The following is a 27,801-nucleotide window of genomic DNA, read 5'->3' as shown; positions in this document are numbered from 1 at the left end:
AAAAATGCCCAGCATGGTTTTATGTTGTTGCTTCACAGCATGTTCTCTCTTTGCTCCCGTGGGTTTTCTCTGGTTGCTCCAGTTTCCTCCCGCACGCAAAAAATATGATTGTTAGATTAATTGGTGCTTTTAAATTGGCCATAGTTGGAGATGTATGAGTGTGTGGTTGTTTGTCTCTCTGTTTTAAAACTGCGATGGATTTGTGACCTATCTGGGGTGTACTCTATCTTGGCCAATGGTGAAGGATCGCTGGCAAATACATTTTAATCATTGTATCATTGTGATATTAATAAATGAAATTAAGACATCACAAAAGACTGCTGGAAAATAGTATTTAATTTTATTCACACATACTATGCATTTACAATGCACCACACCAGCAAACTGCCAGTGTGTATAGTTATTTGTATATTATCAGTAAAGTCGTGTGAAATAACACGTTTCAATTTCTTATTCAGTTGGAATTGAGAGTTTGGAGTCTATGTCAGGAATGCACCTACCAAGCTTATTATTACTGCAGCCATAACTTATGAGATGAGGTGCAAAGGTTGGAAAAGACTTGTTGGGTGCATCCAAACTGATCGACACAACATGTGTATGTGTGTTTCCATCATGTAAAAATCTGCCTTAATGTGTCCCCAAAATAATTCCACCCCATTCAGGGCATTTTGTGATGAGCCACCTGGTCTCAGCGCCACATCAGTCAGGTGGAATAATTTTCTTGTTAACCAGCTCCAATAAGCCACCTGAACACTACAGACGCAAGATGGAAATTGGAGTATAATGTGCTAAAATAGATTTAGATTTGGAATAAAACCTGACATCCTAGCAGCTCCAAACCAAAACTCTGCCGTCACAGACGTTTCATTTTCATAAAGCACAGTGGCGTGCTCTCAAATTCCAATTATTTCTGGAGTTCAGCTGTCAGATCAGCTTTCTTGGAACAAATCGCAAATAAGTAAAATAAGAGTAAGACGCTGAAATGTTTAATGTGAGTCTAGCACTTTTTTTTTTTTTTTTTTTTAGATAAACAGGGATGGAATAAATTGGTAAACTAACAGTGAGATGGAGTCCATTACAAGTGGTGTTTTTCTAGTAGTGATCTCTACTTTGCCCCAGCAGAGTAAAGAAGTGAAGACACACTTTTTAATCATGTTACCACTTCATCTGGTCTAATGTTGGAGGCGGTATGTGTTAGTGTTGCACCAAACGTCTGAGAGTACAGGTGAAAATTAGTTTTCAGACTCTGTGGGAGTTAATTTAACTCGTCAGTCCCCGCCGAGCAAAGTAAAAGATCAAATCAAGCCCTTAAATTACAAAGGATGCAACGGCGTGTATCTGTTATTTAATGTCTTGTGGAAGTCACACAAGTTCACATGATATATCGGGTTGAGTGTGGAAGCCTGTGGAAAGCTGATTTAAATGCATTTAGTAACTCATTAAAAGTTGCTACAGTTTTTTTATACTTTTAAAAAAAAATTCATAATGGATTTTGTGTATACTTGGTACATAATATATAGTATTTAAAGGCACTGACAGGTACTTCAGCCCACCACACAGTTAGTTCCTGATGTCACTTGTTTGCCTCACTTGAGATCCATGCAGGATTCTTGATTTTTGGTTTCACATAATCCCAAGAACAGCAAACAGCACCAACATAAACCTAAACCCCAGACTTCAAATAGTCCCTTGATGAATTTATGGGTGGTATTACAGACACTGTGTCTATGTTTTTCTACAGTCTGTACGTGCTTTTAACATCCTGATTGCATCAGCTGTCTGAGCCTGTACAGAATTAGAGTGCCGTGTTAATATCTCACCAGCTTTGGCTGGCAGTACAAAGGCAGTCACAGTAAAACATCTCCCTCGTATGTGAGACTCTGCCAGATAAGCAAGGGTTGATCTTTTTGCATGAAACCAAGCATTCTACTAATTTGAGTTGCTGCACTGGAACAGAGTTCAAAGCAGAGCTGCGATTTGCGGCTGCTTTCTCATGAGAGAGGAGGCCAGCTCTGTTGGCAGTAAGACGAGCCGCTGATTGTTCCACTCTCCATGGGCCTCTCAGATGAAGATGGAGAGTATTGCAGGACAACAATCATGTGAAAGTACACAAATTTTACTGAGCCGAGCATTGTAAGACAGACCACACAAATAGCAACACTCACAGATAGGCAGTAGGGAGAGAAGAGAGAAAATTTGTCGCTCCAGAACTGGTGTTATGAATGTTGTGAAATTATTATTGAATCCATCTGTTGCAATTTCATCTAAATTCTACATCTGCAGCTCCATATCATTGGACTGCATATCACTTGAGCTTTTGGTGAAATAAAACACAATAATTTAATACTTAAAAAAAAACCCCCAGAGATGTTCACAAGTGAATATGACTTTGAAATTATAGGCTCAGTCATACCAGGTAGTGATACAGCAAACTCATCTGGGCTTTGTTGCAGAGGCTTACAGAATATATTATGTTTTTACAAAATGACTATTTTCAGAGATATTTTATAAGCTACTGCAGTTTTGAAGCTAATGGCTAATGCACAAAAAGGACAAAAATATTCTTAAGTTTGTTTCTTTCTTTCTTTCCCTTTATCACTTGTTATCCTGGAGTTCCCTCAGCTTATTCTTTAGCTTTAAGGGAGGGGTATTAAACATATTGCATTTGATGTCAGTATTAACATACTGAAGTGTATGGAAAGTAGTTCAATGAACGATAAAGAGGTTAAATGCTACTTTTTGTTTAGGTTTTAATTTCCTGGGATGTGGATGTTATGAGCAGTGTTGGTCAAATTACTTGAAAAACGTAATCAGTAACTAATTACTGATTACTTCCCCCCAAAAGTAATCCCGTTACTTTACTGATTACTTATTTTCAAAAGTAGTTAATTACTTATTACTTAGTTACTTTTTAAAAACACGATTTACAACCTGAATAGGTGATAAAGTGATAGATCTTTCAGCCCAATTCTACTTTTTCTGCATAATCCATCATACAAAATGCAATCAAATGAAAAAGTCTCTTTTTAAAACTTGTTTTATTAGTTTTAATTTTTTAACTTTATGCATGAAGCAAAAATTTAATTACATGCAACATTCACTGACTGGAAGAAATTTGTTTAACATTTTAACCTATTTTCTGCACATTCCAGCACATAAAATAAAATATTTTTTTGTGTTTACACTCAGTCTTTCAAATAGATGGAAGTGAAACTCAGCAGAAAATTAATAAAATCAAAGACTAGCGGTCCTGTTGCTCTATTTTCACCTGTAAAGCAGGAGTGGGGTAGGCGGAGGTTTGCCCTGGTGCAGGTGTGCCGCAGCTTTACTCGTTACTTGAAAAAAGTAATCGGATTACGCGTTACTGCCCATCTTTGGTTATGAGACATACTTTAACATTGTACTTGCTCTTCTGAAAACATCTCAGGAAGCCCATCGGACCGTAAATGTAAATAGATGGTTCATTGAATATGAACATTTTTTCATATAAAGGGAAAAGTGTAGTTTTCATTTTTCATGTTTCCATGCAGTGTAGCATGAGCACTAATGACTTTGAGATGTCTGCTTTAAGGTTATTGTGCACAAATCGGTGGTTTGGCAGTTAGCTGATACTGTTACTGATACTATCATCCTGGTTTCACACATTCAAATGTCAATGCAAGTGTAATTGTAAAGTTGAAATGTGGTGGTGACGACAGCACAAGCTTTGTGGAAATGTTGTAGATTTTACAGCTATTCATCTGATTGTGTCCAAATTATTTTCCTTTACCTGACTAAGCAGTTTTGTTGTCTAAACCAAACCAAACCACAAACAAAAATGAAAACTACTTGTCTGACTACTACAGAGAGGAAACCTCAGCACCAGTGAATTTCTTTGTCCAGGACTCTTTGCAGTCCTGTGAAAAATTAAATAAACCCCATGATTTAAGAGCCAAGTAGAAGTAGATTTAAGTAATCGTTTTCTTTATAATGATCTCACAGCACTATGGAGGAATTTTGCTAGAACTGCTTTATTTGCATAGATCTCTCAAGAGGCACAGGAATTCATTTGGGTGAGATCTGGATTTTGACTGGACCATTGATTCTTTTTCTATCCATTTTCTTGTGGATTTGCTTTTTTGTTGATGGTGATTGTCCTGTTGCATGACCAAGTTTCAGCTAGGCTTTAGCTGTTTTACAGATGACCTCCCATTTGACTCTAGAATACGGAGGAGTTCAAAGTTTACTCAGTAACTGCAAGGTGTCCGGGTTCTGTGGTTGCAAAGCAAACCCAAACCCTTCCACCACCGTGTTTGACAGCTGGTATTTGGTGTTTGTGCTGATATGCTGTGTTTGGTTTTCACCAAACATGCCACAATGTCAGACATCGCCACTTAGATCTCATCAGTCCAAAGAACATTGATCTAGAAGTCTTGTGGTTTGTTCATGTGCTACTTTGTAAACCTAAACTGTGCTATCTCCTTCTAGAGGTCTTTCTCTTGGCAGCCCTTCAAAACAAGATATACTTGTTTGATCTGTTTCAAATTGTACTGTCATGAACTTTTTGGAGATGTTGGGTTTTTCTCAGTTTCTCTGAGCATTGCACCATTTGACCTTTGGATAAATTTGCTGGGACGTCTGCACAATATCGTACAATTGTGTTAACACCACACCAGCAAACTGCCAAAACCTCTGTTTTTATAGATATGATATTAATTAATCAGTCCTGTGAAAACAGTCTCCTTGTTTTCATGTGACTGTGTGAATTTATTCAATAATAAATAAATACAAAACAGTTGTGCTTGTTGTGTCCCACTACATGGAACCAATGGGAAAACAGCATGCATTTCCAAAAAAACAAGAAATAACTGAACTTTGACATGGTGTGTATATTTCCATCAACACAACTCAATTCAAGACAAATAATAAAATTTTGAATTTTCTGCATTTTCAAACACATGAATGGATACTGGTAGACTGATTTTGTTTGTGTGGGTTGGTTGAGTTTGAGTGAATCCAGTTAAAACTCAGTAGATTCCACCTGTGACTGCCAAGTCATAGCTATGGGATTTTGTGTCCTTGAACTGAAATGAACCAGACTGTATATCTGGGTGTTCATATTATGCAAATATGGCTAACTCCTGATTTTGTTGTCCTGTTTTTCCAGAATGCAGGAGAGGGACCTACAGAGCATGTACGGAAGGGCGCTGCTGCTGACCGTCTGTATGGTGTCTCTCTGGGGACAGCTGACCAGTGCATCGTCACATAGAAGCCACATAGGTACACTGCATGTCCTTCCATTCATTAGTTTCCCATTGACCAGTGGCTGAACAGAGTGCTATCTTTCATAAATCATTGTTCATTCATACTATACAGAAACTCAGAAACACACACACAGCAGGATGTTCTGGGCAGGACGCCCAGAACAAATACAGTCTGTTACTATGTCTGATCAACCTCTGTAGTGAAGAAACTCAGGAAAGCATATAGTCACTGTATTATCCCATTAAAAGCCAGCAAAATCTTGTGAAATGATTTTTTTTGAAAATAATGAGCTTGTTTGACTTCAAGATGGGCAGAAAAGCAAAAACCAGGAGCAGCAGACTGTGACAAACACACCAGCAGAATACAGATTTAAAGGCAATTCATGCTCAGTCAGAACAAAAACAAACACATGCTATCACTGTGCTCACATTGTCCTTGAAATGTCTAGTTAAGTAGATTGTAATGATTATTGAGAGAAGCCAATAAATTTCCCTGCTTACACTTCTTTGTAATTTACTTCCCAGGGATTTATACCAGTACCTGTTAGGAATTATGCATGCATATTGTGTTATTAATTTTTTATTCTGAGCTGTAAATCATCACTTTAAGTTTCTATTTTACTTGCTATGATGGCCTAACATTTCCCCCCAAAAATGTAACACCTGATGTGTTTTCTGTTGTGGAAGGATTACAGTTGAGTGCTTTCACTGGATCCATTCTGACCAAATTGGTACCACAGTCACAGCATGTCACACCCAATTCCTTATAGCTCAGCCACATGTTATGGTCACATTTCACCTCAATGACTTTTTACAAAGAAATTGATATGATTTGTTCAACTTTCTTGGCTTCTAAACAGCAAGGCAAAGATGTACTTTAAGGTTGTGTTTTGTGCACATTAAAATTCAACAGTTTAGCAGTCTTGTAAGTCAAGCATCAAATGGAAAAAAGTAATACCAGTACACTAAGTGCATGCATGCGTCTCAGTGTGTGTGTATGTGTTTGAAGCAGAGGACAAGACCTTTCAAAGCGATTTTCCTTAATGGAGAGATGGCCTGATCCCTGGGCGTAACGGTAGAAACTGTGACTACACATTGAGATAATGAGCCTTATTCCACTGGAGGACAAACAGCACACAGTGGCTAGAGGGAAACAGCTCCATGTTAGCTGAAAACATATAACCAGCAAAAGACTTTGATAGAGCCGAAACAGGATAGACTACACAAGGAGACTGCACATATTATATGTCACCAATGCATTGCACTACATACCTTGTCTGTGTATGTTCAAATCAAATCAAAAACAGAGGCTGAAAAAGTTTCGACAGCAAATATAACTGTATGTCAACCTGTTTTTTGACTTTACTATTGCTAGATTAATAATTTGATTCATCATTCACTTCTAGGTGCACAGCTATTGAATATCTTCTTGTTAACTTAAGGTATACGTTTTAGTAAAATGTAATCATTCAACTTTTTAAATCAGTATGGAGAGCTCCACCACATCTAACTTTGTGTTCCTGTGTCCTAAACCAGCATTATTCACATTTACTTATTTCACTATAACAGATTCAGTGTTCTATAAAACACATTTCCATTACACAACCAGTGATATTGTATTGCGTCTTAAATCATTTTTACTTTATATTTTAAGTGCATTGTATGTAACTGCACCAACATCAACCGAACAATCAAACATAATAAAATAAAACAACTAAACATAATAAAAATATAATTTTTCCACTGTGAACACACAACATTCAAAACAAATACAATGTGAAATGTCTACATGATGTGCAAGAGTGGAAAGCAGTCTCACCAGCTTTTCCTTAAGAAATATGAAATAAAATATGGAACATTCCAAAAATATGGAACATAAAAGATAAAATACAATATATGGACAAACGCTCCATACCTTTCCATACTCTTCTGTGTGCTTTGGCGTTTCACATTTTTCATTGTTTGAACAAAGACCCCCGGTACTCATAAAGAATTATTTACACATTGTGATGTACGATAATGTGCTTTTAGCTCTGTGACAGCAGTGCGGGACAGGGCTTTTCCTGGTTAATCATGACCATGCACAAAGTCCCATAAAGGAATGGTGCTCTGACTTTGACTGGTCTGCACAGGCTGAGCTTACCTCACCCAACATCTTTCAGATAAATTGAAACCACAAGCCACACATAATAACGTAATTACATAGTGTATATAACCCAATCACTTCTCATTTCATGATTTTTCCTAAAATGGATTTATTTGCCATATAGTTAATTTTGAGGTGTATGGGGAAACTACATCAGTCATTTTCTCTGTTATAATATGAGTCAGAACTAATGATATGTGACTGATGAATTCAATATGTAGGAAGGTATAGTGAGATAAAATAACAAATTATTATTTGTTGGGGAACCATAGATGAACTGAACAGAGAGTCCAGAGTGTGGAGAACTTACCCGAGCAAGCAAAGGGTGAAAGCTGGAGCACAGCAGCAGAATTGGATGTGTTTTAGGTGATCTGTAATGATAATAATTATCTAAATCATTTCAATCCTATTACTGAATCCTAACAGCTGACTTTGTCAAATATTTATTATAATTAGAAAAACTAGGTGACACTTAACACTGTAATTCCTTCAGGAAATTACTTCTTTGCCTTTGCTGGGGTCAAAATGTCCACATACTTTGGCCATGTTTCATATTGTTTCTGTTTTGGAGTGAGCATCAGGACAGCTTACCTTTTCGCCAACTCGTGTAATAAACTAATCATTCCGATCAATATGTTCTGTATATATCTCTGTAGACTGACAGTAGAACACCAAATCCGACTAGTTTGAGCGCAAACATGCTGGATAAACCATTAAATCATCAGGCTTACATTGAACGCTCATTGTTTTTGCATTTGCCCCACTCATGTGGTTTGTGTGCTTATTCCTGTGATTTATTAAGAGAGAGAGAGGGCCAATGAAAGTAGTCTGGCCCTGTTCTGCCCGGGCTGCGCTGACACTTCTGTAATCACGTAGCCTGTCCCTGAGCTACAGAGGTCAAGCCAAGGTGCGCCCAATGAACAAACATCTTTAGCCCTTCTGTTTACTGAAGTGGGGGCTTTGCCAAAGCAATTGAACCTTTCACCATTGCCTGACTGGAGCATGCTGAGCTTACAGCGTGCACACATAACCCCTGTAATAAGACCACTGCATCCCCCAAAGCACTATCTACATTCATTAGCCGGTCATGAAAGAGTGGAGAGGGAGATGAAGGGCGAGAGAGGGCGCAAGAAGAAGAAGAGTGGTCCAGCAAGAGAGAGAGAGAGAACCAGCGTGATAACAACTACCTTTCGGCTTTACAATTTGTTTTGGTCCCATCGATAGGATTTAGACTGATGTTGTGGCCTGGTCAAATGGGAAGCTCATTACTCAGCTATTTAGATGCTTGAACACTTTTTTTTAACAGCAGCTCAATCTGTCTCATTTAAAAAGCAGGAATGAGGCTCTTTGTGGATTGTTGGTCAGTGTCTGTGAGGGGAAATGTAGGAGAGAGGAAAACAGGCGTGAAAAACACATTTCCCACTGAGGCTGTGCGATGCAACATGGCAGCAGCTCCCACTCGTTGAGAGAGGGAAAAGAAAACGCTCTAAGCAGTGCTGTTTACAGGTCGTAAACTTTGCTAGATTTTAAAATATCAAGCATTAAGCCACATGGCTCATGGATAACTACACAAATTGCAAAATGACTTCAGGGATCAGCTTTACACTCCGGTTCTATATTCACATGCACACAAGGGGCCATGCCGCCTTATTAATAAGATGAAACTGCACTGGCTCTCATTTGAATAGAGTAGAATATTTCCATATTTGCTTATGGTGGAGACTTTCTAAAAACTGCGTGATGCACTCTAATGGTTCGTTCTCGAGCTGATTTTTATGCTTTGGGGGATTATTTTTGTATTCTATGCAAATTGGTTTCAACTTTTTTCACTCTTTCCCAAATTAATGGCAGAATCCAACAAAAAAGTTTTTGTTCCCCACACTGTCCCCATCAGAATAATTTCTGGAAAAAAGATATATTAGGATGTGTCACATTAATACAAATTATGAATTAAAATATGCTTACTAGATAAATTAGACTTGTTTTCCTGTGCCAGCCTGGAGGGAAGGAAGACTATGAAAAAGAGCTTTTCATGCTTGATGGATCTTGATGAGAATCAGGCGGCAGCAGAGTGCTTTTTCTTAGTGTTTAAAGGCTTAGATCATTTTAGAAACTCAAAATAATATAATTTGTTACTATCCAGCTTTGAATAGCCTTGGGGTAGATTTAGTCATTGTGTTTTGAACAGTGATTTTTTTTTCTTCACAGTGGAAGAAATATTAAAATGAAATTGCTTGATTATTGAAAAAGTTGTTTTATCCTATGCATGTCTCTTTGGTTTATACTTAACTCATTTATGCTTCTCTCTGTATTCCCATTTCCACAGATCACCAAATAAGCAAAAAACACTGAAAGTGAAAATAAATATAAAGTTATCTTCCACTGTGGCTGCTAATGAAGCCTGCATGAAAAAGTGAATACAGTGTTGTAAAGATATTCATATTCAAATATTCTTGATGAGATGAGGATTAGTCTTCTTAACTGTTAAAATACCTCAAAATGGTAATATTCATGTTTATTATTAAACTTGTTCCCTTTGATATAAATACATTTTTGACAAGACCTTCCACGTAACTTCACTTAGCTAACTTTAGAGCAGCATAATGTTTCGCTGGTCTAAATTCTATTATTGTTCAATATCTTCAGCCCTAACAATGTGTTGATGCTATAGATTTATAAAAATATATAAAAAAAGCCATAAATAAACAGTATCCTACACACACACACACACACGCACACGCACACACACACACTTTATAATAAGAAGTGAAAACCTTACTCAAAGATGCACCCAGCCGCTTGAATGAAAAATGCTCACTGAATGCAAGTTTTCATTGCCTGTGTGGCCTGCTGCATGTATAAATGTGTTTCTGTTCAGCTAGCATACTTTAAATTTTGATGACATAGTGCAAAAATTGTAATTGCATTTTAAGTCCCAGGAGACTTTCTAAAAATGTCAAACAACCATGGATTAAAGATACAAATGAGTACAAATAAGAATAGCTATATTTTGGCTTAAAGGTTTTTTTAATGATTGCAAACTGACAGTGAGGCAAAACCCTTTTAAAACTTGGACTAGACAATAGATAAATAATGAAATAAAACATAATTTATTTTATTTTTTTTTAAAAAAACATAAAAGTGGTCTATTAAATGTGATTAGAACCAGTGATCAATCAAGATGCGAGAGAAATATTTATGATTTTGGGAAAAAAACCAGTTCATTAAATTAACAAATTGCTGCTAATGTAGTTAAGTTTTTTAGTTTTTTGTTGTTTTGTTTTTGAGCTCCCCAATCCCAGAGAGGGGATTTGATTCTCCCACTTAAAACGAAAGACAAATATCAGGTTGACTTAAACAGACTTTTTAGCTAAGACTGATGAATAGGCACATCAAAGTGCGGGTTTTCTTGGAGATTTCCAGAATGGGTCACACAAAGCAAAAATTGTTAAACCTGTGCCAGTGTTAACTAGCACTGGCAAGTTAAAATATCATACAGCAGCACTGCTTGACGCCAGCATTAGTCCTGCCCTTTTGCCAATTGGCTAATCTTTAGTGCTGCAGAATGCATTGGACTAATTGCTGTTTAATCCCGAGACTGCAATATCTTGTCATAATATCAGTGGATTTTAAATAGAGGTCTCCTTGGGATTGATTTGAGTCCACCAAAAGGATCAAGTGGATTTTTCTGCGTCATAATCTTTTTTTCGTTATGAGACTTCATCATATGTATCTATTCCAATTTCCTGACTTGTATAAAGACCTGTAATGCAGTAAATTTACTGTATCTGGGTCTCTGTTGGTGTGTGGTAGTATTCATTAGCCTTCTGCACAGTCCACATAGCAGGTCAGTGTGGAACCCTTGCCCAGAGATAGCATGACATTATACGAAGCGGCTGAGGAACAGGTCATCCCCACCCTGGGGATGTGCGGGGATGCGGCAGTGGAGCATTTGTCCTGACATTTGGAGAGCAGGTGGACAACACAATGGTGGGGAGGTAGTAAGCAGAGGGAGATTGAGATGGAGATGTGGGGCTGTTTGAGATGCACTGTGGGGATGACGGGGGTCAGCTCGCCCCATCTCCCAGTGGCAGGTCCTGAGATTAGAAAACCATCAAACGTCCTCTGCTATACACATCTGAATGGCAGCTATAGATGAGCCGTGAGTGGCTGTGTGTGGCCTTGGTTCTATCCTCTGTGTTTGTGGTTGTGTAGCTGACAGAGGGGAACAAGGGGACACTGTATGTGCTGAGAGAATATCAATAGTTTTATTCACATACACAGAGGAATCAAAGTTCAAGCATGATAGTTGGGAATTGTAGCATTGTTGCATTAGTACAGGACATAGTGTTAAAGGACAATTTTTGTTTTTGCTTATGTGATTATCCTTATTGTCTGTTCTAAAAATATAAATGACTGTTATACTATAAAATAAAACATTTTCCCCCAAATTCTGTTACATTCATCACATCACATTTAGTGCTCTCTCAGATGGGTGCCAAAATAAGTCTAGACTGTAACCATCAATTCTATGCGTGAAAAGGCCTGCAAATTTAGATAACCTACAATGTGAAAAGAGCACCAAGTGTGTTAGATGTCCAAATATCTATTTTATAATACGTTACATAATTGTGAGCGTATTAAAAATACAGTTATGGTCAGAAGTTTACATACCCATGATAGCCCATTAAGAGTGTAATTATGGGCTTTTAATGATTTCTTTGAATTGTCTTTCCAAGTTGGGATAATTGTATAGCATACATCTTTATTGACTTTAAAAAACAAAAATTTATTTCAGATTTTCTCTAATCCACAAGATCAAGAGGGTCAAATGAATACAAATACTTAAAAACTGTACATTGTCATTTAACTTAATAAGATCTTCGCTAGCATAAAATGGTTTTGTTTTACAGCATTGATTAGATTGACCAATACTCAGAACAGTGGGAAAGTCCAAGGAACTATGTACTGGAAACTGCTGGAACACCAACGTCGCTGTTGACAATAAAGCATATTTTTTTTATTGTCATAGACAGAGACGGCACTGACAATGAAAGAAGCCCCTGCTCCAAAATCGACACCTTTAAGCTCAACTGAAAGTCCACATGGACATTCAACATGACAGTGTCCTCCTGTATTTTAACCTATTTTCAACCCATAACCAGTTTAACAATAGAACCACCAGTAGGGGTATAAATGACCCCCTTGGCGGTTCTAAAGTTAAAATGAACCCCAAATGGCCAAATATCCAGCCAGAATTATGCCAGAAGCTTGTTGATAGTTACCAAAAGTTTCTGGTCAAGGTGCAACTTGCTGAAGAACATAGGGAAATTCAAACTTGTTCACCCAATAAGATATATATATGTATGTAGGTAGGTAGGTAGATAGATATGCACTCACCCCCATTTTTTACCTCAACACAGGTTTGTTTTGGTTCCCTCCCTTATTTGTTTGCAGTCTCAACAGACCAGTTAGATGGGTTCATGAGTATGACTCCATGGGGAAAAGATTGTCTCTGCAGAGAAAACAATAGCTGTGGTGGTTCTGTGGCTGCCCATATAAATGTGGGAAAGACATGGCAATGCTAGAAATGTATTTAGGTTTGGCATCCTGACAATTTAACAGTTTACCAATAACGTTTAACACTTTCTGGTAGGTACTATCAATGATATTACAGAATATTGTGACAGTGTGTATGCAGATTATTACACTAATGTGTAATCTTGTTTGTCTGTTAATTCAGCAGACAAATGCTTGGTATGGCGTTATTTGTCAGTAATGGCTGGGGAAATGTGGATAAACTGTTGGCTTGTTCACAACCTCTGTAATTGTCTCACTGAGCTGTTACAACATTCCATGGTCCCAACAATTAACTTGACGGAGAGCCAAAACAAAACAAATATAAAGCACAATAATGCAACAAAACAACAAAAAAAGTGTCCAAAGCTACAAAAATGAATAAGCTATACTAAAACAGATTCATAATTATTGTCTATACTTTTACAACATTAGGGTCAATCCACATGTAGTCAAAAGTTTCTGGAAAACAGTGTGTTCTCAAGGCAACACTGACTGGCATAATAGCTTAGAGTTAAATTTGTCCCAGTGTTTTATTGCAGCAGAAAGGACACATACTGTGCCAAAATCAGATCCGCCAGAAGTCTTCCATCTCCATTCCCTCTCTAATTACAGCTCAAATGTAAACCCATTATCCCTCGCCACATTATGAGTTACCTCTAGCTATTCTGAAACTCAAAGAAATGAGGATTTTTGGATTTTGATAGAAATCGAAGGAGAGCCTGGTGATAACAATTTGAGCTGATGAATGCAATTAGCGAAGAAGTGCTAACAGCATGGTAGTAATTGGGTCTTACAAACTAAAAGCCTGCCCTTACCCAGCAATTAAAGCAACCCCCTTTAAAGTTAGTCAATTGTATTGCTGTTAATGGCCTATGCTTGGCTAAAGCTTAGCGTTAGGAGGCACAGACCCCTTTCATATTGGCAACAGCGCAGGTCCTTATCACAAGGTTTCTGTGCCGTGTTGGAATCTTAATGCGTCGAAGAATTTTTGAAGTGATTAATTTGTTTGTGATGGTGATTCTTTGCTCCACAGACTGTGTTTTATGAGAGGTTTGATGCATACTGCTACATAACATTAACTCTGAAATTAGTTACTTACAGTTTATATTTCATAAAGAAGAATAGTCCCATTGTTAAGCTTTTAACATATTGTAGTTAATGTGTGGGTAGTGTTGCTAAAATTAAATGAAAGAAAGGGAAGCATCATGCTCATAACTCTGATGGTTATTTTTTAATTTGCAATTACGCAGCTTAATGTTTTAGCCCATATTGAATCCTTCAGTTTTTATACATTGTAAAAACTGGCATAATTAGTACAACATACCACACGTATAGGGGATGGGAATTAATGAGTTCACAGGGTGTTCTGGAGGTAAACCTGTGAAATATCAGGGTGAAGGTTACATAATAATTTGGTGCAGAGGTCAGACTTCACCCAGCTGCATCATGAATTCTTTTTGATGTTCAGACAGTTATGTTTTTTCCACTTGTGGAAAAAAAAAACCCTCTTCATCCTCCCAGTTTTTGTCAGTGAAGTAATAGCAGCACGTATACCAGAGTAAATCGCAGATTATTCACTAGTTCTCTGATATGTGTTTTCAAAGGAAATTGAAAGACCAGTTATATGAGATGACGGCTCATATACACCAATCAGCCACATATAATCTGTTGCAAACCAGGTTCAGCAGGTTCTGGTACAGAACAGTTCACTATGTTCAGGGACAGCATCCTTATAAACCCGATGACCAATCCAAAATCGACAGTAATAAGACGGATCTGTATCTCGGGTCAAAATGCTAGACATGAAAAGCAGGATAAATGCAATTCTGACCAGCATTAGCATGAGTATTTTAAAGGAGCAACTCTAGGCTATGAGATTATAACATATTAATACTTACTCTGAGTTATGTTTTTTCAGAGTGGCTCATTCTGTAGAGTGTATCATAGCAGTTTGCTAGTTTCAGAGGAGCAGACAGGAAAGCCTCGTCATGAAGGAAACTGAAGCAGACAGGTGCAGCCGTACTGAAAGCAGGCTGAGATGTGTCAGTGCAGAACCAATCAGACAGAGGCAGGAGAGAAAGGAAACTGAAAAACACAGTACAGACTTTCCGTTTGTTGACATTTTGAGAAAAGAATTTTAAATTCAAATGATGTACTTGCATAGAGCGGCATGACGTGCACACCTATGACAGTGCATCTTAAAGCTGTGTATCAAAAGCTAACACATATAACATTTCTGTAGTCTGAGTAGATAGCCTAGCAGTTTGGGGGGTTTTGCAAATTCAGTTTTAACCACATCTATCTTATCAAACACGTTTGATATTTACAACTGCACCATTTCTTTCGTGTGCTGTGATTACAGACTTCAAAGAAAATGTCCCACCATCGAGTCTGTAGTGAACTCAAGCCAAAGAATCATGAATGAATGTCTGCAAAACAAAACATACATAAATCTTTTTGGTATGGTCCTAGTTAGAGGTTATATAAAGAGAAATATTTGTTGATTAATTAAGAATCTCTCCTTAGAAAGCTCTAGGTGTGAACACTAGAATTCATAAAAGTTTAAGACAAATTGCACGGAAGCGTAGAGCTGCCACCCAGGCAAAAGAAAAATAACAAGTGTATCACGTTATAACGTGAAAAGTTTATTGTTCTAACAAGATACTTTTTCTGTTTGTACAATATACTATCATGTTTGTACAAACAGAAAAAGTATCTTGTTAGAACAATAAACTTTTCACGTTATAACGTGATACACTTGTTATTTTTCTTTTGCCTGGGTGGCAGCTCTACACTTCCGTACAATTGCCTGTAGTCAAGTCAGGTCAGTAATATTAAAGAGCAAGTCAGAGTCAGAAGTAGCAGTCAGCAATCAGCGCCCCTTTGCTACAACCTGTTTCCAAATATGAGGGATGTCTCTTTCTAAATTGTCATGTGGTATTATTTGAAGATGTCTGACAAGATGTTGGGAAAGTTTATTATCCTTTCTAAGAGCTAATTCCTTTTACTTAATGTTACAGATTTTCAGCTCCCAGTCATAAATTTAACACATTTCCCTTAAAAACAGTCCCAAGAAACCTCTTTTCCAAGCAGTTTGATAATATAAATCGTAACAAACACTTTATGAAACTCATCATCCATTCAGCTTGGGGTAGTTTCCTCTTTTCTTTTAAAGCAGTGCTATGCTAGGTCTGGTGGTTATTCACTAGAGGCTGGATACTGACTGAATAAAGTGAAATATAAGCTTCTGAAATGTAGTCTATCAATTGCTTGCCTCCATCTTCCGGCTGCGCTCCATGACTTTTCGCCTTCTGGCTCACATTTCCTCAGGAATGAAGTGCAGTGCTGAGTGTCCACATCGGACCATAAAAACAGCAACCGAGGCTGAGCATCAAGTTTATGTGAATGGACTGGAGCATAAAAAGTAATGGGTGGGACCATTGGAGTTCTTCTGAAATGGCTTTTTTAAAAGGTTTGTCGACATATTTTTCAGCAAGATGGTCTATTAAAAAGAGGAACATTTATATTGAGCTGTCAGTGGGTGGACGGGTCAGATGCTCCTTTAATAGTGTCCTCAGGCGGCCCGCAATTCAACAGGGGATCAGTGCCGGTGGCTGCCTCACCACTAACGAGATAATATTGTTTTCTAGGACAAGGTTTGATTTAGAGCAACTGGTTAAATATACCTCTCAGTTAGCAGCATTGTTAATGTAATTACATGACAGTTTGATTTAGAGCAGAATAATCTCTGATCCTCAGCTATGAATAACTGGAAACAAACCATTAGTCTTATTTTCAGACTGAGCTTGTTGCTCCACTTTTACCACAGGCTCCTATGTCTAATGAAGATGGATCTTTCTGCAGTAGAAATGATTGTGGTTCAGCCATTGTTATAGAAATGTACGATTTAACTGAGGTTACTCATCTCCTTTTTCCCCTCTGAACCAATCCTGTTTCATGATACTGCACCTGTCACTCAGCTCTGAAAGGCATCAGTGGAATCTGCTCAACATGAAAAACATGGGAATCCAGTTGGAAAGCAGAGATGGCAACCATTTAGAGCAGACATGACATCTACTTGACAGATAACTACCATGTGTGCATGTCAGATGAGAGACCACAGATAGTAAAGGATCCCTGGCTTCTCTCTCGTCTGCCTCTGTGGAGTCCAAGAGATGTTTTTCGTGGACAGCCACTAATAATGCTTCTAGAAAAATCCAGGAATATTTATAATGTAATTATTGTAATGTTAAACATCATTGCTTTATAGGCATGAGATCGGGGATATAAACATTCTCCATTCAGATACATCCAAGAGTTTTGCTCTTCTTTGAGTGTGGAAGCTCAGATGAAGACATAAAACACAACATTTTCTATGGATTTATTTTGATGTAAGAAATTAAATTCTGCCAAGAAGATCAGGTTTTCACAAGTACACTTATCTACTTTTGGCTTCACAGCTTCAAAGTGATCTAAACTCCATGGATATCTACTTTAGTAGAAAATGATGTTCCCAGTGACTGCAGTTTGTGCTTTCAGAAAAATATCCAGACTTTAAAACAGAAGATTCAAAAGTACAAGTTGGAGTTTTCATTTTAAAAATGAAAGTATTTAAGTATTAGACAGGAGTAATCAGAGAGGCCCCACTTCATTTATAGTAGTAGGATGAGGAAAGAATCTGGAAAGTGTTCTCTATAACAGCGGTTCATAACACACGAGAAAGGAACCCGGGAAACCGAGTTAATGATAAAAACAGTACCCCCCCCCCCCAATAAAAGCCAATAAAAACCATGAAAGCCATAAATTTCACACCAGAGCCTCAACTCTTGCAGCCCAGTATCAAACGACTCATGGAGCGGTACCAGTCCATGGACCGAGGGTTGTGATACTCAGTCAAGTTCAAGTAAAGATTTGATTTTAGATCAATTTTGAAGCATAAGAATAACGATAAGAAGAATGAAGAATGAGGTGGAAGCCACGTATTTCTTCCATATTTAATAAACCACCCAATCTTTCCCTGATTGTATGCGTTTATGCACAAAGTAAACTAAACATTAGCCGAAAATGTGTTTGGCTTTGCTCTGATGCGTTTGAACATCTATGTGTGCATGCCAAGCAATAGAAAAAAGATAAAAACTAAAAGGAGACACACTCATCAAAGCATTGTCACACAGAGATGCACAGGCATATACTCACTAAGTCAAAATAAAAGATACACACTCTTTTGGATGTGCCCTATGCTTTGTACACATTTTGACTGTTCAGTTCTTTATTTGCTAAGCACTACATATATTTGCAAATTCAGTGTGTAGATTTAAAAATAAAAATATTATACCGCGCATATAAAGTCACTCATCTTGCAAGAAAAACCTCATAGAATTTATTTCTGTGTTGTGATATCTCTGGTTTCTGTTCATTCTTAGTAGCACACAAAACAATTCAGTAGGTCGCCTCGACCTGAATGAGAACACAAAACGTATTTTAAGTTGAATCATAAATGTGACATCAGGTTATTTTGAAAGATTATTTTTCCCTTTTCAACGACCAAGACAGCATAAATACATTTAGCTGTTTCTGTTCATTAGACCAGAAATGTGCAAATCTTTCCTAAACCTCAAACAGTTTATTAGTCATTACAAATCTATTAGTCATATTACAAATCTCCGTCAGTCACTATAAAGCAAAGAGCATGAAAGCAAAAAAGCTTTTATGGTAATTAAACCTACATTTTGCAGTCAGAGCTATAACAAAATGCCAAATCCTAAAACACGTGAATTTAAAATTGTTTATGTTAAAATATTTTCTTAGGAAATAAAACCAAAAGTCCTAACTAAATGTTATGGAAGCAAATAGAGCTGACCAGAATGCACATAATTTAACTTTATTTTATAGGTTTCTAGATCTGAATGTGCAATAAAATAATCAGAGTGGCACACAGTGGTGTTATCCATAAATGCCAGACTGCTTTGATTGAAGTACCTGCAGTAGGTGACACAAGACAAAAAAGCTTTGTATTCGATCATGAACTCTTAAGATTAAAAAAGGAACATACATGTAGCATTATATTTTAAATGTAAGTGTGTGTCTGACTATCCCTTATTACATTTGCAGTAGCTATACAGAGAATAAGTTATGGTGTAAAGACAACACTTTCTTTGCAGAAGGCTTTGATGCCGTGTATAAGTCTGTTTCTGTCTCACTGCTGCTGCCACTGCTGTCCCTGGATTTAATAACTTCAGTAGCCTTTCACTTATAAGGCTGTATGATTCCTTGAGGGACTTCAATTGATCAGTCAGTGGTGGGCTCTTACACTGTGGCAGCTAGATGAATGGTACTGACATCGACTTCATCTAAACCACTAAAGCATACACTCTGGGAATGTGAGAGCCCACTCATCTGTTTCTATATTCTTTCTCTCTAACGATTGTCCTCAGTGAGTAGAAGATTAAATATAAAGGAAAATTCAGCTTTTTTTTAATGTTTTTTTTTTTACAACAAAACTGTGCTTGGAGAATAGCACAGATGAACAAGCAATACTAGCTTTTTTTTAGCGACTAGTCTCTGTGTTTCTCCCTTTTCATCTAATCTCAAAAGCACCATGTTGCAGATGATTATGATTAGCTTGGTTTTTGGTTTGATTTCTCTCACAAATGCTAAATATCAAACTGCAAGTGCTTTCCTTAAGACGAATGTGATCTTTTTTGATGTTCTTTTCATATTTCTTTTTATGTTGTCAAAATATTTGGTTCCTCAATGTGTTCTTTTAATAAAAGACTAATAGAAATTGTCCAGACGTCTATCTACAAAAAAATGAAAATCATTGCAGTCATCTCATACTCTAAAATGTGGCTGTTATTATAGCTCATTTAGTTTGTAATATCAGCTCACATTGGACCTTGCTGGATCTGCTATGCTGTGGAGTTTTTCACCACCTCAGTACAGAAAACCGCAAAAAAACAGCGACAAAGACCAAAATATCGCATCTTTGTATGGTGAACATGTTAGCAAACTTTAGCTTCTTAATACAGCTATATAACATAGACTAACATTCATTATCACATATTGTACGTCTCTGCCTATCTCTCTGTTGTTCTTTTATATTTTTTTTTAATTAACACTTGTCTAGTGGGTAGTAGTTGAAAGTTAGCCACACTCAAAATAAAGATCCTGTTATTTACCCTGTTTTTAGCTTTGTTTTTGTCTTTCCCAGTTGGGAAATATCTCATTCTCCTACAGACAGACATGTTGCAAATTAATGCATGATCACTACAGTGGCTGCTCTTATAGGAGCATCTTTTGGGTTCACTTGTCCTTGGAGAAGGAAGGGTCACTGCAGTACAATGTATAATGAAACATTTCTCGTCTAATTGGAGTGGGCTCTTTCAGGATGACAATTCCCCCATCAATATTGCATGAGGGGGTCACAGAATGATTTCATGAGTATGAAAATTATGTGAATTATATGATACGAACTGACAGGAGGGCTCTTCACCTCCTCAAAAAACAAATGAGGGGAATGATGCTGATGAGGGCGATAAAAATGAACCAACACAAGAACATAGTGTTCCCCATCAAAAACACAAGATAAAACGATACTTAGCAGCGGAGACTTTGGTGTTAAATGTCATCTTGACCAATGTTTGTCCCAAAAATATGAGAATAGCATCCACAAAGATAAAAAGTAGAATTTCCAGTTAAATTAAACTGATTCTGCCTCTCTCTCAGAGATGAGTGTGTCTCTGCGTCGTGCTGGGCCTGACTGTCAGCTCAGCAGGTTTACAGCATGGAAGAAATGAGTCAGTCTTTTCTGATATGGTAATCCAATTAAACACTGCTCTTGTGAGAGATCACTTTGTATTTCTCACCAGGCAATAGGAATGAATGTTTCATAAGCCAATACTTCAGTATGTCTCTGGTGTTTTTGATGCCACAATGACAGATTTTTTTTAATGTATCTATTTCAATTGTTTTACCAGGATCTATTTTAATGCCCACTCACATCTCCTTTTAATTAGTGTTTTGGCTGTGGAAAGCTGGTAGCTGTTGTCATTTGTAGCCTCTGTTATACCTGGAAAATATGCTGCAGTTAGTTGTGTTCAGCATGTAGAGGCTTTTGAGTTGTCAAAAATGGGTTACCGGCCTTTGGAGCAAATAGTATGATTTGAATCATTATTAATTCATATGGTGTCTCTATTGTATGCCCCACAACCTCAGGTTTTTTTTTATGGCTGCTGCTGTTTCTGCGGTTGGGCCCTCTGGCCAGAACCTTACTCTGTTTTCAGTGTTTTGATCTGCCTCTACGTTTGCCAACTGTAAAAGGCTGACTAGCTGCACACTGCATGAGGCAAGATTGAAACAGAAAATACACACTGGATTTTTTTTGTTCTCTGTCCTTCTGTGGTGTAAGCCCACTAAAGCTTAATGTGCTTCATACCTTATTGAATAACAGAGATTATTTCTTGTCAGGTGTGGGTCTTTTCACATCAACAAGAAGATTTGATTTGATGTTAATTCAACTTAACAACACTAGGGTCTGTCAAGTGCACTGGTTTGAACTGGACACTTGGAGTTTAGATAAGCAGGTTCTTACTCACTCTAGATGTATAATTGTTAGATTAAAGCTAAAATTATTTATTAATTATGTATTTTCTTCTAAATGATATAAGCTCCTTTAACTACATAACTAATTTGATTTGATGGGTCATTAATAAATATCTCATTTTGTGCTATATACATATATCAGTGTTGTTCCTTTGATGTTGCGAAATGAGCATGAATGTCAGTGCAGCTAACGATGAAATAACCCGTTTGGAATATTTCCCCACTTAAGGTGATGCCATTGATATTCAAGACTCTGTGGCGTTTCTTGTTTGTCAGTTCTTTGATGAACTGACCTCAGGCACCTTGAGGAACACTCAGTAGATTTCATTTTGCAAACAATACTAGATGTCGCATGACCTTCACTGTTTCTTTGACTGCGTGTTGATGCATTTTATTTTTACGGATTCAAATTGTTTACATTACAGGAGCTGTATGCAAAGAGATGCTGGAGGTTCAGCTCAAAAACTCTCAGTAATGGTGACTACAAAAGAAACAATAATATATATTTTTTTAAATGCTAACTATCATAAGATATTTTTCAAATGCTTGAAATATGTTCCTTCTATTTTTGTTTATATTTGTCTCATACCTAATAATACAGGATACAGAGTTGTTACATGACATTTGTCAGTTTCATGAGAGTTATGTTTTATATGTATTTTTTTGTTTGTTATTGAAAGTAGAGAGAAGGAGTGTAACAGGAAATAAAAGCCTAAGCTGGTATCAAAATAGAAATTTGTTACTGGCTCAAGGTGTGTTATATTGTAAGTGTCATGAGCTGGTTGTGTGGCAGGCAGAGAGAGGACCCAAAATGCAGGACTTGGCAAACAGGCTTAACTTAAGACAGAGCTTTATTCGCTGGCAACTGGCTGATTGAACAATATACTGTAACAAACAGAGCGAAACTGGAGTAAACTAACTGAAACCACAAACCCTGAGATGCACACACACACATACACACAACATGAGAAGATGACAACGACGTGACAAGGAACAGAGGAAAACTGAGGAGCTAAATACACAGGATATCGAGAGTCTGAGCATTGGGTGGAAAACACAGCTGGACAAAATCTGACCAATGAAACAAGGGAAGCAAAACTAAATGTAACGCACATGAAACAAGGGATTGTCAAAAGGAAACAAAGTGACAAGCACATTGAGACTCAGGCAAAGACACGTGAGCTTGACACTAGGACAGGGGATAACAGATATAGAAACACATGATGGACTGACATAAAAAGGGGGACAGACATAAAAGCAAGCAATAGCCAAACTACAACAGGACTGCTGAGGGGGATGCTGATGAGGACATACAGAGAAAAGACTGGGAAACTGGACATGAAAGGGAACTAAATTAAACAAGAACCAAGAACTTAAATAACAAAAAAAGAGGCTCCCTTAAAGTGAAGCTCAGAATTTCAGTATTCTGCACAAATGAACAACAAACTCAAAAAACCTGGGTCAAAGCCCCAGGACCATGACAGTTTAAGTTTTAAATCTTATGATCTTTAATTAGAAAAGAAACACCAACAATCACTCGGAAACAGTTGGGAGGAAACCCATTGCAGCATGACTAAGGGATGGTTCAGCATCACTTGATCCGTCCCTAACTATAAGCTTTTTCACAAAGGAAGGTGTTAGGTTCAAATATTGAGGAGGGATAGAGGAGGTAATCAACTTCCATAATAACAACACTGATCCGGCCAGGTGAAGTCAAACGATGATTTTAATGACACGCGTGGGAAGACCGCCACTGTACGCAGACAGTGCTGATCCCCGACTTACAGAGCATAAGCAGGTGTTTTATACCTTTCAGGGCTTAAATTTACTACACCCCTTCCACGTCACTCAGATACAGTTCATACATAGGTTTCAAAACCACAATGACTTAACACAGTTTAAAAATAACATTGTCTCCATCTCCACGACAGATGCTTCCTGTCAACATTCTGACTTTCACTTCCCGTCTGGAACACCAAACTGTTCCTCTTTTACAGAGACAATTTTAGAGTTACAAGCAAACATGATTAACCTCTCACCTATAAATGAGATAAAGTCTACTGTGTGTTTGTCAGCATGAACTGCACTCAGTTTCAACTTGTAACCTTTTCCACCAGACAGAAGGCCAGCACATACACATTTAAGATTATAACAAGTATTCAAAAGCATTTAAGATTATAGATTCAACTCAACAGTTTAAAGTGGTTATAACTGCACCTGTAATAAAGGCTAATTGGGTACCAATATGTTTAAACATCTGAATACAATATCAATACTGCAGATTGTATTATTAATGCAATGGGGATAATGATGATGATGATGATTAACAATAGCAGCAAAATAATTTCTAATCCCCCACAAAGGTTTTAAGCCGAAAAATAGAGTGTCTGTCTCCTGTATCCAAACTGGGAGCTGGTTCCATAGTGGAGGGGCCTGATAGCTGAAGGCATGTCCACCTCTTCTGCTTTTGAAAGCTCACAAGTAAGCCTGCAGTCTGACACGAAGTACTCGGTTAGGATAATAAGGTACAGTGGAGGTCTTCGAGATATATTGGGGTGATTATTCAAGACTATGTGCGAACAGAACAATTTTACATTTAATTCTGAATTCAACAGGGAGAAATATGGTGTCTCTTTCTTGTCCCAGTCAGTGCTGTCGCTGTAGCATATTGGATCAGCTGAAAGTTATTCAAGGTGCTTTTAGAGCTTTTCACAGCACTTTTAGAAATATGCTTACAAAAATTCTACAACAAATAGAAACACCCTATTCCAGGATGTCATTCATAGTATTACCTCAGGTTAAGTTTTTGAACTTGTAAGAGATGATTCGATGCATTATGTGCCTCAGTTTTGCCTCTTCAAGAAGTATTTCTCCTTTTTGCAGTCTGTGAGGTCTTCCAGACACCATTACCACGTTCCTCTTTTTCATGTATTCTCTGTCGTGCTTCTATTACTGTATGTTGTGCTTGACTGACCAGGTGATCCTGATAGAGCAAGTCATGCAGCTGACAGCAGGAACAGCGTGTTGTCCTGGACGCCTCCTCACCTGCATGTTAGATCAATTGTTTGATTGCTGTAGAAGCTGAAAGCAACCTGTTGCTTTCTCCTAACACTTGCGATCAGTTCTTTGGTAAGAACAACAGGAGAGCACTTATCTAATGATTGCCAACAAGTTTTTTTTAGTAGAGAAATGAATGTACAGCTCTGTTCCATAAGGTTCAGTTTGCAGCAGCGTTTCTCAAGGGCTTTCTAAGCTATGACCTGATTTATTTTGGGTTGCAGGACAAATTGCAGTCTGCTTTTAATGTATATATGTGGCCTAAAAAGTGTATTTTTGCAGAAATCAGCAACACTCCAAATATAACTTTAATGTCAGATTGACCTTAGGACTAGTCAGTGGGCTTTTTTTTTTTAAAGAATTACTATTACCTCAAATGTGTGCATATCATCATGTATGACTTTAGGTGAGTGTGACTGAGTTCTTGAATTAAACAGATAATGTTCTTATGTTCTATTTAGCTTTTTCAGAACACAAAAAACTTGCTTGTAAAAAGAAAATGTGAGAATGAAGCATGACTCATGGGGACATTTTATAAATAAAAACAGCGGCTGTGGTTCTCTTTTTCCTGCCTGCCTTTTGTCATTGTGTTGGCACTAAATAAATGAATAAAAATAAGTCAGAGCTAGTGGGCAACGTGACGGGGAAAATACGAAAATTAAAAGAAGAGTGCATCTGTCATCTCTTTCCTTTTTGCATCAGGGGATTCACACTTTGCAAAGTCTCTTATTGTAAACTGAAATGGGCTCATAAAAAACGACGAGTTTACTCATGAAGAGTACTATGAACTTCATAGTACAATAAGTGTACAGTAGGTCAGTTTGAGTTTTTCAGCCTTTAAATAAATCTTTTTTGTGACTCTATTATTAATATGAAAATTATTTAAATTATCATCAGTATCTAAACTATCCACAATTTGGGATTACAAGAAAGACACTAAAGGAAATGAGTGACTGAGTTTGTCAATTGTGTTACTTACAGTCCAAATAATAGTTTTGTAAGATGCCATTATTAAAGTAAAGACTATGTCAGCTTATTACCATTAACTGGTGAGATACATTCAGTCACCTGGCTTTCATCTGAAATAAACATAGCTTAAAACACTGAATGAGCTTTACCCTCTAAATGAGGCCACAGAGCTAGGTTTTCTCCTTGCCACCATATTTACCAATACAATAAAGCGTAGCTGATGCTAACTCGCACTGACATTAGGGATTTTAGTCATCAGACTATACAATTCGTTCATAAAAATAAACAAATTCAGCTGACAAATAACCAAATAATCATCATTATCTCAAGAGTGACTATACATCGGTTTAAGGTTCATGTTTTATGACCCATTGCTAATCCTAATGATGTTGCTGGAACACAACCTAGCAAGCTAGAAAAGCTTTATATTTGTTGTACTAATAATTCACAATTATTTAAATGTCATATGTAATTGTTCAGCAATTGCAGTAAATTGTTTCCTCCATACTTTTGTGCAGGTTCTGGTTGAATTTTGGCATTAATCAATCAGGTTTCGATGAATGTCATTGCAGAGGAGATTAGAGTGGTATTGACTGGCTGAAGGGTTGGGCCTTGTGCCAGCTCTCATTAGTGGTCTCTGTCCTTTCACCTCGGTTTGTCTCTCAGTTTTCCCTGCTGCTAATGTTTGTGCCTGCTGATTTAAACCGATGGTAGTCCTAAGTGCTTTAATAGAAATGTATTGATCACAGGGCTTGCGAGCCATTTATGTGGCTACATGGATATTTTCACACAGAAAAGACAACAGGCAACCTATTTTCTGCATGTATACATTGCATTTTATGTCTTTCATTCTGCTGTTTTACGGTAAAAAAAAACAAAACAAAATGTAATCTTCATGTGAAACATTTGTGTTTCATGTAAGCAGTCTGAATTCGGCCTTACCTTGAGACCTATGTCCTATCAGTACTTGGCTAATGCAAAAAGAGTCTTAAAGGTTTTAACTCGAAGTTTGTCTCTAGTTTTCCAGTTTTTGAAAAACTCTTTCTCTGGTATCATTATTTCCCAGGACTCCATGCCCACTATGTAGAAGCCATAGTAATCACACATTCTTGTTTCTTACTCAGCTGACCCCTATGGCCTGCTCTCTGACCGCTCACCCCTTCCACACTGCATGGTGTTTTTAGAACGAGCCTCACAGTCAGCGACCTTGGTCAGCAGATCCCGTTTTAATCAGTGGTTGTCTTCAGATGGGGTGTCCAAACTAGCCGCTTTCTGTTTCCTTAACGAGTCTACAGTCCCATTCTCACTTGCAGCCTATGCTGTAGCTCTCACTTGCTTTGTTTCTTTTTACATCAGGGTGATTGCCTCTTTATGAATGTGCCTGACCAGCACCTAAGGAAATTGGATACTAATTACCATTGCATGTTTAGTAATATTAATAGCTAAGCTAGCTAGGTGGCCATCCCAATTTCCACTTAGTCATATATCAATCTGGTTTTATATATAAACTTTTATATACAAATCTGCCCCTGGACTGGTTCCTTACTATCTGTTAAAATATAAAATATGTAAAAACCAAAGTCACTTTCTCTCATAATAGTTTACAAATTTTTATGTATAGAATAAACAACAAAACGACAATATTTGCTTTTGTTATGCTGCCCCACTTTACAAAATAATAAGTCAGTTATAAAAGACTGGATTCTTGTAGTTGCTCTTCAAGTTGCACTGAACCTGTTTTGACCTTGATATTTATTTTATGCAGTCTGCATATTGTGTTAACTCTTGTAGACTGCGACTTTTAATAATTGTTGTGATGTCTGTTGCCCTCTTGGCCAGGTCATTCAGGGAAAACAACAAATATTTTCTTTAATCACACTGAGACTTTTACCTAGAGAAAAATGGCAGAGTGGAGATAGATACAGAAAAAAACCTATATAAATGAAGCACATCAGAGTTCAGACAGGGTTTGAATGTGATATCTAGCCTTATCTTTGAGTTAATGCAATTATATTGTTTTGATGTAAGCCATTATTAATCCATTATATCCATTATATAAATTGTGTAATGACTAATCAGTTAATGCTCTATTTGTTTTCCCTCACAATAAGGTAATTTACAATGACTATCTTTCCCCCATTGACCCTCTAGGGATCACCTATTGTCCGTGTGCATCTATCTCTTAACAAAGTTTGAATATTCTGA

The 27,801-nt window shown here is 37.3% G+C and overlaps 1 protein-coding gene across 1 annotated transcript in view; it reads left to right on the top strand.

The window, feature by feature from the left end:
• The window catches only part of tafa3a (TAFA chemokine like family member 3a), a 104,599-nt gene that overhangs the window by 62,173 nt on the left and 14,625 nt on the right, over nt 1-27,801 (top strand). The window contains exon 2 of the mRNA XM_087841353.1: nt 5,147-5,259. Coding sequence (XP_087697479.1) covers nt 5,148-5,259 — 112 coding nt within the window. The 5' untranslated portion in view covers nt 5,147. The remainder of the gene's footprint in view (nt 1-5,146; nt 5,260-27,801) is intronic.

This window comes from Neolamprologus brichardi, chromosome 5 (genome assembly GCF_056152115.1).
Source record: "Neolamprologus brichardi isolate AB-2024 chromosome 5, ASM5615211v1, whole genome shotgun sequence".
Classification (NCBI taxonomy): Eukaryota; Metazoa; Chordata; class Actinopteri; order Cichliformes; family Cichlidae; genus Neolamprologus; species Neolamprologus brichardi.
This window is presented reverse-complemented; position numbering and strand designations above follow the sequence as displayed.